General features: G+C 43.4%; 3 protein-coding genes across 3 annotated transcripts; 1 reads left to right on the forward strand and 2 right to left on the reverse strand.

The window, feature by feature from the left end:
• Positions 1 to 13: 13 nt before the first annotated feature.
• LOC117142396 (nuclear factor related to kappa-B-binding protein) lies at positions 14 to 5,767 on the reverse strand. Its single transcript, XM_033306343.1, has 4 exons — positions 4,346 to 5,767; positions 1,685 to 4,166; positions 851 to 1,611; positions 14 to 786 (listed from the first exon to the last, which is right to left on the reverse strand). Exons 1-4 carry the CDS (start codon positions 5,549 to 5,551, stop codon positions 259 to 261), a joined length of 4,977 nt encoding a protein of 1,658 aa, XP_033162234.1. The 5' UTR covers positions 5,552 to 5,767; the 3' UTR covers positions 14 to 258.
• A 586-nt stretch (positions 5,768 to 6,353) lies between these two features.
• LOC117144372 (ras-related GTP-binding protein A) lies at positions 6,354 to 7,954 on the forward strand. Its single transcript, XM_033309500.1, has 4 exons — positions 6,354 to 6,462; positions 6,521 to 6,620; positions 6,678 to 7,062; positions 7,124 to 7,954. Exons 1-4 carry the CDS (start codon positions 6,451 to 6,453, stop codon positions 7,560 to 7,562), a joined length of 936 nt encoding a protein of 311 aa, XP_033165391.1. The 5' UTR covers positions 6,354 to 6,450; the 3' UTR covers positions 7,563 to 7,954.
• A 48-nt stretch (positions 7,955 to 8,002) lies between these two features.
• On the reverse strand, positions 8,003 to 10,023 carry LOC117144373 (beta carbonic anhydrase 1). Its single transcript, XM_033309501.1, has 4 exons — positions 9,647 to 10,023; positions 8,767 to 8,851; positions 8,515 to 8,702; positions 8,003 to 8,439 (listed from the first exon to the last, which is right to left on the reverse strand). Exons 1-4 carry the CDS (start codon positions 9,737 to 9,739, stop codon positions 8,038 to 8,040), a joined length of 768 nt encoding a protein of 255 aa, XP_033165392.1. The 5' UTR covers positions 9,740 to 10,023; the 3' UTR covers positions 8,003 to 8,037.
• Between the last annotated feature and the right edge of the window lie 6,347 nt (positions 10,024 to 16,370).

Below are 16,370 nucleotides of genomic sequence, written 5' to 3' on the forward strand. Positions count from 1 at the left end.
GCAAACATGGCCCTTCTGGTTTCATCTGAGTTTTATTGGGTCTCTCTATATATATATTATTTTATAAACTGTTCCATAAAATTGGTTGCTGGATGGGACATCTTATCGTTGTCCATTATATTTACTTAGTACAAAGCAATATTTGCGATCTTTCTGCTTACATAGATAAATTACAAGTGTTGTTTAAACAAAATCGAAGAAAGTGTAACCGGTAAGGATATTCAACGTGGTTAACAAGCCTCTCCGCTCCTGAGCCTCCTAGTTGCCACTCCCTGTGGCCGTCTTGAGAACCGTAGCCGGTATTAGTTTTGTACTCAGCGTTTTTGCTCCTGCTTCGCCGGCAGCCGTGGTCACAGAGATTTTGCCCCCTACCGCTGCCCCACTTGCCGATGCTGCAGCCATGGGTATCACTTTTAAGCTGGACAGTGGCTTCAGGTTCATGCCCTGCAGTCCCGGTGAGAAGAAGAGCTGTCCGCCGTTGCCTTGCACGGCGAAAACGAGATTGTTGCTAGGCGTTGCCGTCGCTGTCGCAGCTGGAGATGCTGTCGTGGAGCTGTTAACAACGCTGCTGTTTGCTGTGCTAGTGATTTGCTTGTTGGCCACCAGTACGTTCTTGGCCAAGCGCAACGTTTGAGTGCCTCCCGGTCCTATTAGCAGCGTTTTGGGTGACGTCGTTATGCCGCTAGTGGAAGTAGTTCCACTATTGCTGGTGCTACTGGCTAAACGCAACAGTTGGTTTCCCATAATGACAGTCTGAACGGGTGCGCCGGCACCTCGAGCGGAAATCTGCAAATTTAACATTGAATTTGTAAATAATACTATTTGCCTATGATCTCCCCCAATAACTTACCGCTCCCTGCAGCTTCACCGTCTGACCACCAATCACAATATTCTGAGTTGTTCGCCCGGCAGCGTTAGTCACTCCCGTTCCCGCAACCACGGTTCCACCTGCTCCTCCCACTGACGCTGATGCAACTGCTGTTGTCGTCGTTGTGGTGGTCTGGGTAGTGGCCACACTACTGCTGCCAAGCTGTTTTAATGTCTTGGCGTGCAGTAGTAGTGGTTTTCCCGGAAGCACAGTAGTTTTTCCAATAATTTTGGGCACCACAGTCGACGCGTTTCCAGTTGCCGGAGTAGTACTGGTGGCACTCACAATTCGTGTCATTGTAGGTAGCTGCTTCGTCGGCTGGTTGGGACTAAGTGTAATTACATTTCCTGCCGAGGAAGTGGCCAACTGGTAGATGTTGTTGCCAGCGGTTGTGAGCAGTTTTCCTCCAGCAGGTTGCTTTTGTAGCAAATTATCCAAGGTAATGATTTGCCCTGCTGTTTGTGGGTTTCCCGCTCCCACTATTCCTCCAGTTCCTACAGATGTGGCTGGAGTAGCTCGAATAACGCGGGTTGCATTTCCTCCCACTGCCGTTAAGGTACCGGATTGATTGGTAGCCATTACCGGTTGTTTAAAGTTCTGCAGCACAATTCTCTGCTGCTGCGGTGACAAATTTGTCGTTGCTTTGGTTACCGAACCACTTGGCGATGTGCTGAGTATTTTGGGTGCTGCTTTTGCCAGGGACTGGAATACGATTTTCTTGTTCGAGGAAATTGCCGTATTGCCTTTAAAAACAAATGGGATTATAGATTACAACCTGTATTACAATTACTTAAATACACAAACAACCGTACTCACCCACAATGATCCTTTGCTGCGGTGAGTTCAGGGCAGGACTGGCATTGTTAACCTTCTGTTTCAGCTGTTGCTGCTGCTGCTGAAGATTGGCAAATGCTTGAGGCGACATTTTTACTATCGTTCCGCCCCCAGGGACAGGAGAACTGATAGTGCTCATTGTCACAGGACTTGCAGTTTCTGTAGCGGCCACACTTGTAACTGGTTTGTTTGCCACAATGGAAACAGCTCCGATCTTCTGCTGAGCCGGACGCACTGTCTGGATTTGCGGAACTACGCGGGGACCAAGGATCTGAACAGAGCTTGGCTTGGTACCACCTATCACTGAGTTCCCGGTTACGGTGGCTCCTCCAGCGGGCAACAGACGAATAATGTTCTTCGGCATCTGGGGACGCGGCGTGATAGTGAGTGACTTGGGTTTTCCAGCAATCGGTTGCACCTTCACATGCTGTCCCTGTTGCGTCGGCTGCTGGCCGCTTTGCTGTTGATCCATGGGTATGATAAAGTTTCCTATTTTGTTATTAGGAACAGGCTTCTTGATGGTCAGCTTTTTGGCAACCGTCGGGGAAGCGGATCCTCCTGCTTGATTTGGAGTGGTTGCAACATGCACTGTTTGCAAGCCACTGGGAGTGGAAACCAATATGGGCGTAGTATTTCGCGTGGGACTGATCTTAGAGATCGCAAAGGTGCCAGATTTACCAGTTGCCAATTGCCGTTGAACGGGCGATAGAGCGGAATTGGGCACTCCCACAGGCTTAAGCAGAGATTTCTGTATGTGCTGGATGGGGATTTGATTAGCATTTATATTGGATGAGGCTGATACAATCGTTCCTCCAACTGGCGTGCCTGGTGGTACATGATATTTTAAGGGCGGCACTGGCGGACACTTAACGGCGAGTGGTTTCTTCATCTGCAGAGAAGCAACAACTGGTTGTTGCACTGAAACTGGAACCGGTGAGACAACTGCTGGAACCAAGGCGGGTACTTGCTCCTGCTGGTGATCCGCAGCTAACCCAGAGCCGTCATCTGGTATCTTAGGCCTGTTCAGTTGCTTCCTTTGCTGCTGTTTCTGTTTTACCAAGGACTGGTTATGCCGATGCATTTTCTCGAATTCCGCCTCACTGCGATTTCGATGCAAATAAATCCAGATCTTCCGCCTGGCATCGTACTTCACGCAAGGATCCGGACCACCGTGCATTCGATCCAAGGCTCCACTGACGATGGTCTGTAACACATTATCCGCAGCCTGTTGACTGATGTACTGGGAGCACTTAAGCAGTTCGGAGATCTCAGAGCGTGTTCCCTCTCCATTGGGAAGCCGTGCGGTAGCATCTCGAACTAGAGTCAGGATAGTTACAAATGGAGGTCGGTCATCAACCATAACTGCGTGACCCCTTGCTTTGTTCAGTGGCAGACTTTGGGTATAGATTCCTTTGACTGGACCTACCACACTCTCATACCCATTCAGACGATAGGTAAACGGCCGATGCGGATACTCAAAGCGTATTCTCTCCTGGCGCTGGAATTCAAGCATCTCCACCTGAGTTGCCGATCGCACAGTCCAGGTGGTGGGACATCTTGGAGGTGGTGTTGGTGAAGCATCGACCAATGAGTTCAGCTGAACACCCGAAATCAAAACCGGGCTGAGTTGAGACTGTTTCTCCCTTTGCGTTCGCAACCAAAACTGACACAGGCTGAGGAGTCTAGCATCCGAGTCCCGACCGGCTCCTATCCACTGATAGATTCCCAATTGAGTTTTGTGTTCAATATAGGGAACATAATCGGCAGGAACGGAAGCAAAATCACCCGATAAGAAGTTGATTGCCGATTGCAACAGCTTAGACCAATCCGGCCGGAATCGTGGCCATTCCCCGATAGGTATTGAGGCATCTGAGTTGATTTCCCGCCAGCTGGACAACAAAATTTGCAGTTCACCGTATGTTAGCCTGTGCTGCGGTGTGGATACAAATAGATCCCTCAGCAGAGAGAAGAAGCAGGCGGGTCGTGGTGAGGCTGGCGGACGAATCTGCACTTCCCGTGTGGGACTGCCAGTGATATGTCCAGCAGTTGCAGGAACAGTAATGAGGTTGTTCGATTGATTGGGTGTCGTGGGACTCGCCTTGGGATTTGTTATGGGTCCATTCAAAGGTTCCAACTTGGGCACGGGTTGTGGAAGAACAACTGGAGCGGGCATTACTTTCTTTGGCATAGGCGGGGGTTCCTTGTGCGGCAGGTCCTCTTCCGGATGGTCTTCCGGTGCTCGGCGGCCGTATAGTTGCTGAGGTTCATCCAGCAGCATGGGCTCCTCATCTACAAACTCGTTCTTCGTGGGCGTTACTCCAATCGGCACCAGAGCCGGTGGATCGGGATTGAGGCGTGCCATGAGCGCTTTCGGTTTCCGACCTGGCTTAAAGCTTCCAACGAACTGTGCTCGAGTGCATATGTCGCGCAGCCGTACCTCCGATGTATCGAACTCGGGACTTTCCTGGAATTTTAATTGTTTCTCAATTAGAAACTCTTGTAGCAAATTGTCGGCAATTTTAAACACATAAATGTTCTACGTTTTAATTAATAAAACAAACGTGCACAATAACTGGTACCCATTAGCATATTGTGGACATATGTAGATCGCAACTGTATTAACACAACAGGCCAATGACTTACCGGTTGTTCCAATTTCCGGCGCTTGTAGTCTCTTAGATACTTCCGGAAGTTCTTGTCGTTAAGCTTGGGAATTTTTTCCGCCTGCATGGAACGCAGCACAAGGTCATCGTCTACACCAGGTCGGCGCTTGAAGAAGGTGTTGTAAATGCATTTCTTATCTGCCGCATTCGAGGGCCTGCCAGGACCTGCCGGCTCCGGAGCCTTGGGCTCCTCCAATTTGAATTCCTGTGGGCCTTTGGCCAATCGGTCCATGAGCTGTCGGCATTCCTCGTCCTCTTCCTCCTCCTCGGCACTGATGTCACCGGGTTTTGCTTCTAGCTCGCCTATTAGTTCCAGAAGCTCCTGGGCATAGCGTTTCTTGGCACGCTGCGAACAAAATTTGTTCTCCATCGACAGTGTGGGCGGCTTTCTCTTACGGGAACGTGGCCTTGGCAAATTTTTACCCAATGCACCATCAGAAGGTGGAGCAGAGGTGTAGGCATGCTGGAGAAGCTGTTCCCTTGACAGAAAGAGCTCCTTGGCTAGCAGACTTAGGCGCTCAGCCTGCTGGAAACGAAATTCCCTTCTGCCCGAATGCTGTATGCTCCTCCGCAGCTGAAGGACATCGGGACGCAGGTTTCCTTCCTCAAGTTGACGTTGTAGCTGAAGCAGTGGTGATTGGCCGAAGCGCTGAAGGCCACCATTAAATAGCTGCACCAGTGTACGTTGCTGTTCCGCACCGGCCTGTGCCTGTCCGGATACCAAACGGGAGAAGTCCGGAAGCATCGGCTGTAGTCGGGCCTGGAGGTGATGGGGCAGCTGTTGCCAGGTCTCAAGAGAGAAGAATTCATGAAAAATAGATGCATTTTCGCACAAGCCCCGCGGCAACCGAAAGATATCCCGTCCAGTGAGCTGCGCCAGCTCCAGTTCATCCGACTGGCAGGTGGTGGTGTCGTCTTCCGTTTCCGAGGCGCTGCCCGCGTCCTGGGCGGACATATCCTCGTCCTCGCCATCCGGATCATCCTCCAGTGAACCGCTCGACGAGTCCGAGGAGCTGCTGCTCGACGTCCGACTCTGCTGGCTGCTGGCCGAGTTGCTCCCGCTGTCGCTCATCCGGCCATCGCCCTCCTCCTCCTCGGAGGCCACACTGCGATTTGGATTCGCATTTGGATTCCCATTGGCATTTGGACTCGGCCTGGGCACTGTGTTTACATTTATGTTGCTCATCGAATCGCCAACGATTTGTCACCAGATTTTTCTTCGCGAAGAGCGATTTTTTCTCTACACTAACTTATAATTTTTGTCTCTTACGCCGCTGTCCTTCCTCGTTATATCAATCAGCCAGCGTTAGCTGCTGGTTTTCTTCTTTTTTTATTGTTAAGCATGTTTTCTCTGCGATTTCTCACCATTCATCGCGAAACGCGTGCACGCTAGAGATGGCACGCTGTGGCGGCGGTGGTTGTTCCAATTTTGCGGTTTGAAAAAAGCGCTCGTCTTCATTTTGGGGGTTATTACTCGCACTTGCGTACAGTTTTCGGGGTTAGGTTTCTTGAATAACTATGCATCAATTGAAGGGTACAGTTAAATGTCTAGAAAATGACAAAATAAAGTCTTCCACTAGAGATGAGACAAAGAAGAGGCCTTCAGTTGTTCGCGTTCTTGGTGACTGCAGCTTATCGGTATTCATTTCAAAGAATAACCGTAAATTTTGTACAATGAATATTTTGAATACAAGTACCAAAGAACTGAAAATATGTTAACGTATTGAAAACCTAAATATTTTTACATTCTTTTTCTCAATCCTTTAAGTAGTTAACAGTTTATTATGTTTATTTATTATAACCTTATAACCTTATTATAACCCCTCACCCTTAATTGCACTTTATGTTTAATTTATGCACAAATATTTTTAAGAATGCAAAATTGAAGTGCTATGCTTTAAAAAACATTTATTTGTTATTTATATTTTATCAGACGGTACGAACCAACGAACCGATTCGATAACAATTCATCTAACTTCGCGTTACTTTTGATGGTGTCATCGAAGGTGTAGCATCACTGGCCCAGCCTATTATTTGTTTTTATTGTTGATTATTTTCGTGAAGATCTAAAAAACCAGCGGCACAATGAAGAAAAAGGTGTGGTTTTTGTTTGTACCGCTTAAGCGTTCGAAGTACAATATATTTGTATTACCAGGTGTTGCTGATGGGGAAGAGCGGTTCCGGAAAGACCAGCATGCGCTCCATTATCTTTGCTAACTATATCGCCCGTGATACGACACGCCTCGGAGCAACAAGTGAGTAATACTATATAGTCGGAAAGGGCAGGAACTGATTCCACCATGCACCCTTAGTCGATGTGGAGCACTCCCATGTGCGGTTTCTGGGCAACCTGGTGCTCAATCTCTGGGACTGTGGCGGTCAGGAGGGCTTCATGAAGCAGTACTTTGCCCAGCAGCGAGACAACATCTTTCGCAATGTGGAGGTGCTGATCTATGTGTTTGATGTGGAGAGCCAGGAGATAGAGCGCGACATCCATTACTACCAGAGCTGCCTGGAGGCACTGCTGCAGAATTCGCCTGATGCCAAGATCTTCTGTCTGGTGCACAAAATGGACCTGGTTCCGGAAGGCCTGCGCGAGAGTGTGTTCACTGAGCGCATGGAAGATCTCATCAAATTGTCAAAGCCCGGGAATGTCACCTGTTTCCGTACCAGCATTTGGGATGAAACACTATACAAGTTAGCAAACAACAAATTTTCAACCGAATTTATTTAAAATTCAACTTCTAACTGCTTGTAGAGCCTGGTCTTCCATTGTCACGATGCTGATACCGAATGTTGCCGCTCTGGAGAACTCTGTGACACATTTCGGCAATGTCATTGAGGCGGACGAGGTGCTGTTGTTCGAAAAGGCCACCTTTCTGGTGATCTCCCATTGCCAGAGCAAGAAGAACCGTGACTCGCACCGCTTTGAAAAGGTGTCCAACATCATCAAGCAGTTCAAGCTGAGCTGCTCCAAGTTGGGCGCCAAGTTCCAATCGATGGAGGTGCGTAATAGCGCATTTGCCGCTTTCATTGACACCTTCACCAGCAACACCTACGTGATGGTGGTCATGTCGGATCCCACGCTGCCCTCGGAGGCTACGCTAGTCAACATAAGGAACGCTCGGAAGTACTTTGAGGAGCTGGAAAATCCAAGCAACAGTGCCATTAATCATCATGGCCACAATTACCATTGATAGTCAAACGAGGATCGCTGTTTTCCATAACTCCATTTGCCGTTCTCCGTTCAAAAAGACATGAATACCGTCTGTTGTTGTGCAAACATCGAAGCGCCCAAGGTGCCGCCCCAAAGTCTTACAGCTTCCCGTAACTATAAATACGTATATATGTTTTTTATCGCTCACTTCCTTCATGACTGCCATAATAGTTAATGGTGTAATTGTATATATGGCAGTGTGCATCTCACATACAAAATAGCTTTCTTGAGTTGTGGAGGTCGTAGTGAGTGAGCGATGGATAGCCATCTCCTTCGTTGATTTTTCGTAGATTTGTAAGTTGAAACCTTTGTAGGCCTTAAGTTTATATACAAAAACAATTACACACTTATAAATACACAAAACAATCCTAAGTATTGGTAAATTGTAAATGCCGATCGCGGTATAAGGCCCACATATCACAGATAATCCAGTTGGTCCTGTTGGCCTGTTACGTCTACGAATAGAATCTTCTGACCTCCTCGGACAATCGATCGACAGTGTCCTCATCAACGGGCAGAAAACGTTTGGCTCCGCGGCTGAAGTAATAGATGTCACCGGTGTAGATATCGAACCAAAGAGCATGAATGTGAAGATCGTGGGATTCAAGGCGAGCCTTGAGGAAGCCGTACGAGGCAATGTTGGACATTTGCTGCAGTGTGTTGATCTGGGATAGTTTGTCCTCCAAGGCAAACTTCTGCTCCTCATCGATATAGGCCACAAAGCGACGGAGCGGAGTCTCCGAAGAGAAGATCAGTGGATCCTTCATGCCAGCGTCGCGCCATTCCTGGAACCTCTCCAAGCTGGTGTTGGCATGGGTGCACAGCCAAGATCGCAGGGGTGAGAGGCGTCGGTTAAGCTGGTGGAGAAAGGTGAGTTAGTCGATTGTTGCTTATCTTAGCTTACCCAAAAAACCATTGCCTTTCCCAAGTACCTTAGAGGCGAAATCAGGATCTCTTAGTTGGTACAACAGATTCATGGCCTTGCAGTCGCTGTGTCCGCAAACTATTATGTGTCTAATGTCGTTCACCACGCATCCGAGCTCCAGAGCTGCCGGTTCGCAGCTGAAGTACTCGTCCTGGAAGTGCTGGGCATGTGGAATCAGATTGCCAGCATTTCGCACTTATCCGTGGGAATAGGCAAGAATGTTAAACCATAAGCTATCAACTCGACTGGATTTACTCACCCACAAACATATCGCCCACGTGAGTGTCCGTGTACCGGGTGGGAATCATTCTACTGTCCATGCAGGTGAAGAAGACGGCCTTGGGCTAAATGATAAAGTTTATCAATATTAAATGTTAGAATACCTAGCTATCGGCCACCGAATATAGCCACCCCAAGTTATGACATACTTGGCAAATGGCCAATGCGTCAATGGGTTCAAGGCTGTACAACAGGGAAATTCAAATATATTGAAACTATTGATGGACGAACATATCTTGGAGAAAGCCTCTCTGTTTTCTATAGAAATTGTTGTAGAACTCACTGAGAAAATAGTTCTTTAAATCTTGGAAATTAATTTCTTATACAAATTGTTAAATTAAAAGAATTTCTCTTCTTTTTTTAAAATATATATATATATATATTTTATATATATATAATATATATAATACATATTAATAATTTATATTATTTTTTTTTTTTTTTATATCTAATATTTCCTTTCGTTTGTTTTTAAATATTTCCAATTAGAACTAAACTAACTTGATAATTAGCAAAGGTACACGACATTTAAGTAAACCGAAAGCAATCAGCTAAGTATATGAAATATAATTTAATATTAAGCAAACAAAAGGGGGTGAATGGGGATAATTTGGTGGTCAACCGGTTTGCCTTTGTTGTTTGTTTACCAAATAAAACTCAAAAGAGAGCCAAGATAAAGAGCGAAATGGGGGAGAGCGCCAAGTTTGCGACAGACAAGTCGAAAAAATGTGATAATGATATAAAACACGGGCAATTCGTCGTTCCCCACAAGGCAAACTCATGCTCCAAATTCTGTTTATTTGTGAATGTGAAATAGTTGTATTCCGTAATCTTGACCTATAAACTCAAGTATTGCTCACTTCTGGATTGTCGCGGACTTTCTGGAACTCCTTGACCATTTGCTCCCTTGTCGTATTTCTGTACCGCATGATTCCCCTCAAAATACGCTCCATTTTGTGCTGGTTTTGGGGCTTCTTAAACTTAATTTGACACTTTAATTGCACGCACTTTGGCACCACAATTGATTTTCCTTGATTTGTGTATAATAATGACGCACTCGCGCCTAACAAAAAATACGTTGGAGCTCTGTTGACGGCGGTGGAGCATTTGAAGCGGAATTGTTGCTTCCAAAACACGCGATGTATTTAGCTAGCAGCTGTTGTCGTCTCTCTGGGGGAGCGTGCTCCCCACTCTCTTGGAGAGACATTAAGGGAAAAAGTAAGAGAGCAGTATTGGGGATTGTTTCAAGGTGCTAATTATTTCCATTTATAAATAAAAAAATATTTGGCCAAGGCAAGAACTTTAAAGTTAATTAGATATGTTTCGAGTTTAGAAAACTTACGATACCTGTCTACAAGTATAGATAAAATGTTCTCATATTAAATTTGTATCTATAATAATACTAAATTATTGCATTCTTTGATAATAACTAAGCAACAATTTTATAAATATGTTTTTTATTCAAACGATTTAAGAGACTCGTTTGCGGTCATCACAGAAATAAGAGAAATAATAATATATTGCCCACCCACAAATGAAGGCACTCACCTCCCCCCCTCCCAAAATGTTCACCCAGTAAATATTGTTGTGGGGAGCGCAAATCGATGGCTTAATGGAATTTCTCTGAGCTAACATCTCTGGCAAGTTCCAGACAGTCGAGCAGCGACAAAAGTCAACTTATTCGCCAGACGGCTTATCAGTGGAGCAGAGTGGGAAACGACTCGAAGAGCTGATGATGTTGATATTATGGCTTCCACGTTTTGTATTTATTTTGCTGTAGCCTTTCCTAATCAATATTTCGATGGAACTTTCTGATGACTTCCTGATCTCTGAAAGTCAAGATCAGTTTAATTTGTTTTATTTTAAATAAGCGGAAAGAGTAGAATGATTGTCCTTTCTTTCATTGCAACTACTACAAAATATTATTAAATCTGTGAAATTTGACTTTCCCATTTTAAAAAGTCCGCCAATACATATTATCTACATTGTTTCTACATGGTGCGTGCAAGTTCCAATTTTGGCCAATGGCGGCGCCACTTGCTGCGTAATTGTAGAATTGTACATCTCATTCTAAGAATTCATTTGTTCTTTAATTTAAAATATTTGTTTTAAAATTAACATAAAGTTTTTTTCTATGGGATTCTTTTTAGATGAATAAAGTTTTCGCTGATGGCTGTTTGTCTTTCCGTTGGAACTCAATTTCAATAACTCATGTCACTAAATGTGAAAAATTATGTCAAAATGTCAAAAATTATGTTTTTGTTTATCATGCTCCTTAATTCTTATTGAGAAGGATAAAACAAATGCTAAACTAATCTAATTGATTTTAAAACTGAATATTAAGTATACTTATACATTTTTGATGATGATACCCATTAAAGTACATATTCGTATCGACACTGGACTTTTGGAAATCACATTCTGGTTTTTATTGGCCTGGGAGCATCACTTACCCCATTCGAATGAAATGGGCTCTTAGTCAGTGTAATATTAGCCTTTCCGAGAAGTGCCCACCGCATCATTCAGTGAGCGCATTTCTGCTGCTTTTCGGGCATTGTCAGAACTTCTCAGGCGTCGCGGCATCTCGGGATGAGATGCCTCCGAATCTGGGTCACACAAACACCTGTGCGGCAAAAAGGCCAACACCAATGCAAATATTATGAAATCCCCACCGCCGCGAAAGAAAGCAAAGTCTAAACCACAAACACCACCGACAACTGTGTGTGTGTGTCTCCGCCGAAAAGCAAAAACCAAAACAACAAGGGCCATTTCACCAGCAGATTCACTCTTGATGATTATAAGCTTTTGTTGTGTGTGGTGTAGTGGGCCTTGTGGCTTTTGGGATGGGGATTTGGGACCTGACTGACCGACTCCATTCCATCCCGCCGTATCGCAGCGCATCCTCCATCCCCCGCAACCTGCTCCACCAGTCCCAGTCGCCCGTTTTGCTTTCCTTTCATTATCGAGCGGCAAAATATTGGTTAAGCAAGCAAGGCAGCAGAGGCAATGAAATCGAAAGAAAATAGCACTTCTGAATGGAAGTTACAAGGCGAAGGTAAAATACTCTGAGAACATGATTTTATTATTTATAAAATTATAAAATAATTTACTCTTTACCCTTTAGATTTACCCTTTACCCTTTAGGTTTACCCTTTAGAGTTAGATTTCAAACTAGGTGGATTATTTATATTTGAAGTTTTATTTTTTGAATATACATTTACTTACACGTTATCTACAATTTTTAGGATATCATATCAACTTACCTTTGAAAATCAATGTACCCAGAATTAATTTAAAACAAAAGTCGCGGCGTGACCAACCAAATGACGATGGAGATGCGCCAGCAGCATCTTCATCTCGTTCCCAAAAAACCCCCCCTTTTGGAGAAAAAAAAAACCGCCATGAGATGATAATCAGAACCTTAACTTAAAGCTCATTACGATGGTTATCAAGTGGGGGGGTTAGGGGATTTGGGGGGTTCTGGGGAGGAAGCGTGGGTACAGCAGGCGAAATAATGAAGCAGAATCGCCTGCATGACAATGATTACTGTAAGCCAAACGAAAAAGAGAAAGAAATAAAGAAAGACGCGGCCCGCAGCACTCGCCATCCCACTTCCACTCGAAGATTTGAAGAGTCGAGTTGGGAACCGCTGTCGGTTTTTTTTTTCAGAATATTTGGGCCAAAGCGCCAAATGTAAACATTGAGAAAATAAAATGGAAAAAAACTCCACTGATGATGATGGTTACTTAACAATGTTGAACAATAAATGAGCTCCAAATGTGCACGTGTGTGTGTGTGGGTGCCCAAAGTGATTGTGGGTGTTGTGAAATCAGAAATGCGAAGAAAGAAAAAGAGGGTATGCAGGTGCCAAAGGGTTTTACCCGCGTTGAGTCATTCGAATAATTATAAAAGCAAGTAGATAGTTATAAGACGCAAAATCGAAATTATACAATAATCAAAAATTTGTGAAAATTGTTCTATTCTTATCTCTAAAAACAATATTTCGCTCGCTCCAAATTGGCATGCAGCCCATGCTTTTTGTTAAGATTTAATAAATTCCCAAAATTAAAAAAATGCATACATCAACTTATAATTTCTTTGCATTGTATTCATTAAGCTATTGTGCTTCTACCTCAACAATAAGGCCTTCGATATGATGTCATATGGTATTTGTCTTGGCCAACTTATGAATACACAGACACACATTTCATTTTTTTTTTCTAAGCATAATTTATATTCGGGTGCTCCCACCTCCCGAAAGTCTCCAGATTCGGCTATACCTCTCTCTTTTTACTACTCTATGTATTTATATTTCTGTCTCTTTCGTTTTGTGTGTGCCCATCTCTTTCAGGCACAATTTGCAAATGGGTTTTTGGTTGATTCTTTTGGCTCTGACTTTGGCTTTGGGTTAATTAGTGAGTATCTTTCCTCAGCACGCACAAATAAGAGGACAACAACAATGCTTTTGGCGTTTGAGTTGTATATATTTATTTTTTTATTTTGTTGTATTTTTATGTGTGTTTGTGTGTGGGTAATGGCGGCGGCATTGCTGTTCTTATTAGCGTTGTAGCTTTTAAGCTTAAGCTTGCCCCTAAAATCTGGGTCACCAGTGTCGTTAAAGCCACTCTTCCTCTTCTACATACATATGTAGGTATATATGTGTGTATGTATAGATACATGTGTGTGAGTGCGCAAATTAAATATTCACAGCGTTGGCTAAGCAAATAAAATCTTTCAAGCTCTTTCGCTTGTTGTTGCATTTCCTTTTGGCCACTTTTGTTAGCTGTTTTGTCTTCTTCTTGTTTTGGGCCCGAACAATCGGAGATGGTTCGGCGCATGAAAGTGAATCAGAATGTTTTAGCCGTTTTGTGCAAAACAAATGAGATCAAAAGTGGGCTTTTGTCGCATCTCTTTAACCTGAATATGTCAACCCCACTTATTTCGCTGCTTTTTAAGCGAACTTTTTCGTTTTGCCAAAAAGAAAGAAGCCCATTTAGCCAATATCCAGTATTCAACTTAGCTAAAAGAGAATGTTTTCTTAAAGAATCACCAATAAACCGGATTTAATATAAATAAAATATAAATTTAAATAATTAGCATAGGCAAAAAGCTTTAACGGATAAAATGATACGTCAGATTTGCATCAAAGATTTGTAAAAGTTTTCAGAATTTTAAATTCAATAATTCCTTCGGCAAATACTCGAATGTCCAGATGTTCTGTTTACATTCTCTGTGTAATCTCGCAATTTTTGGTGTCGATTTGTGAAAAAATAATGAAGCAAGAAAACAGAATCGCTGTGGGCGTACCTTATTATGAGTTATATGGATGTACATATGTACATATGTACATATGAGATGGACAAGAATTCGGCGTTGCCGTCAGCCGTTGGCTATAAAGGGGTGTGCCATGACCCAATTTCGTTATTATTTTTATTTGTATTTTTTTTTCTCCTCTCAGTCTTTCGCTACCTTGCCTTTGTTTATTCACGCATGAGCTCAGCATTACGCGGCGAAAGAATTTTTATAGTTCAAGGGGAGTAGCAATAGTAAAAGCATTCTTAACCCTTCGCCGAGGATGTCATTAAGTAAATATCCATGCCATGCATTTTGCATCATTCGGCGGCGGGCAGGTAAAGGAGGCGCAGCACAATGTCAAAGGACGGCAAACGGTGAAATTTACAATTTAATGGCGGACTTTAAGTGGAAAACGGCAAACAGTCAGTCGGAGGCAGAAACAGCGGTTTTATGGCCATGACAAAAGACAGCCGGCGACAAATGTTGCATCCGCATTGCAGCAGCACCATCCAGCAGCAGCACCATCCACTCTTCCACCGCTGTCTTCAACTGAAAATCTGCAATGGTATAGTGGCTCATTCTCTCGCCAAGTCGTAAATCATGCGGCAATGTTTTGCATGTGACACGGACCGAGTGACAAGAGATTGACCCAATTTCCCAGACTAATCCGCAGCGTAGCCGATCTCGATTTCCTCAGCCGCCTGGCCACTGGCGAAAACCCTTCTTGAAGGTATTTGTGTACAAATAAACGCCTTTGTGAAGGGCAGGTAAACAGATCTTCAGCTACATACATAAATATATCAAATAAGTATTTGGAAGAAAGTTAATAAAATATATATCAATTCCTTGGTTACGTTATTTGATCTATGAGAGTTATAACCGCTCAAATGCCATAGTACCATCTTATCTTGAGTATACTATAGTAAATAGGCAGAATTTGTCTCAGTGTGACAATTGACCTTCAAATGGTGCAATATCCGCAGATTAAAGAATGTTTTTTTTCCAATGGTTATGTAATCTGCTGACAAAGTCAGGAGTGTGCCCATTATCCCTTTTGTGCGGCACACGACTTACACACATGTGAGGAGTAGAATGTTGCATGGGTGGTAAAATTGCGCAACCTTCAAACAAATTAGTTAACTGTGAATGAATGAGATGGGAAAATGTTCTTTGTCCTGCCAAATCAACAAATTTCCTTCAAAACTTTAAAATATTGGTGCAAATGTCATATTTTTTTCACGAAATGGTTCTAGCAAATCAAAAGACTTGGGAAGCGAACTTGAAGATAATATTATCACTGAGTTAAGTAAATGTCAAATATTGGCAAATACGAATCATCAAACATGTTCAGCACAAATAGATCCAACAAAAAACGTACTTAGTGTAATGACTCAAATTATGATTGCTCGAAATGGGAGAGTTTTCAATGGCAGCCAGTAGAAAGACTATAAAATAACAAACGGATACATAATGGTGGAAGGAAAACTGTTACTTTCACATCAGCTAAAGGCCAAGATTATACTCAGCAGCAGCAACAACAACAAGCGAATAATAGAAGCGTAATAGTTGCTAATTTTGTGCATTGCTCTGGCCCCAAAAATAAAAACGTCAACAAAAAGGGCTAATTATGAGCACACTTTCGGCCAAAAACGGACGGAATGGGCCAGCTCGCAGACAATGCAAAAGAATCACGTCGTTATAAACTGTTTTTGCTGCCGCATTTTTTTTTATTTCGTTATTTATTTTTGAGACGTTGATTTCAATGGGATTCGGAGTTTCTCGGTGTTGTTGCCACTTTTTGGGGTAGTGCACAAAAAGGTGAGCACTTAAATGAAAGTTGTTCAACTTGCTCACGAAGTCCTAAATTGTTGCAGTCTTATATGTGCGTGTGTTTTTACTCAAGATGGGGGGTAATTGTTGTGGCTGAAATAAATAAGGAAATCGAGGACATCACAATATATATGCTATTCGGCAAAATAATACTTATTATTATTTTAGAGGGGTATTATGAACGATCCCAAATTATCTGGCTCCATGTTCTAGTCTTCTGCTGCATTACTTTTGATGTATTCCCCTATTTGAAGTTATATTATTCTAAATCTGTTTTATATGGCCGCAAACATCGGGTACATCACAGATAGTATAATTATGAAGAAGCCCCAAAATAATTATGCTTTCGGCTCCTCTCACCCGTGGATGAATTTGGAAGTAGCTGGAGGAACAGCCAGGTTACCGTAATGGAACCCAGGTCTTGAGTTGGAATCGAGGAATATAGAGGTTTGTCATGCT

Source organism: Drosophila mauritiana, chromosome 3R (genome assembly GCF_004382145.1).
Source record: "Drosophila mauritiana strain mau12 chromosome 3R, ASM438214v1, whole genome shotgun sequence".
Taxonomy (NCBI): Eukaryota; Metazoa; Arthropoda; class Insecta; order Diptera; family Drosophilidae; genus Drosophila; species Drosophila mauritiana.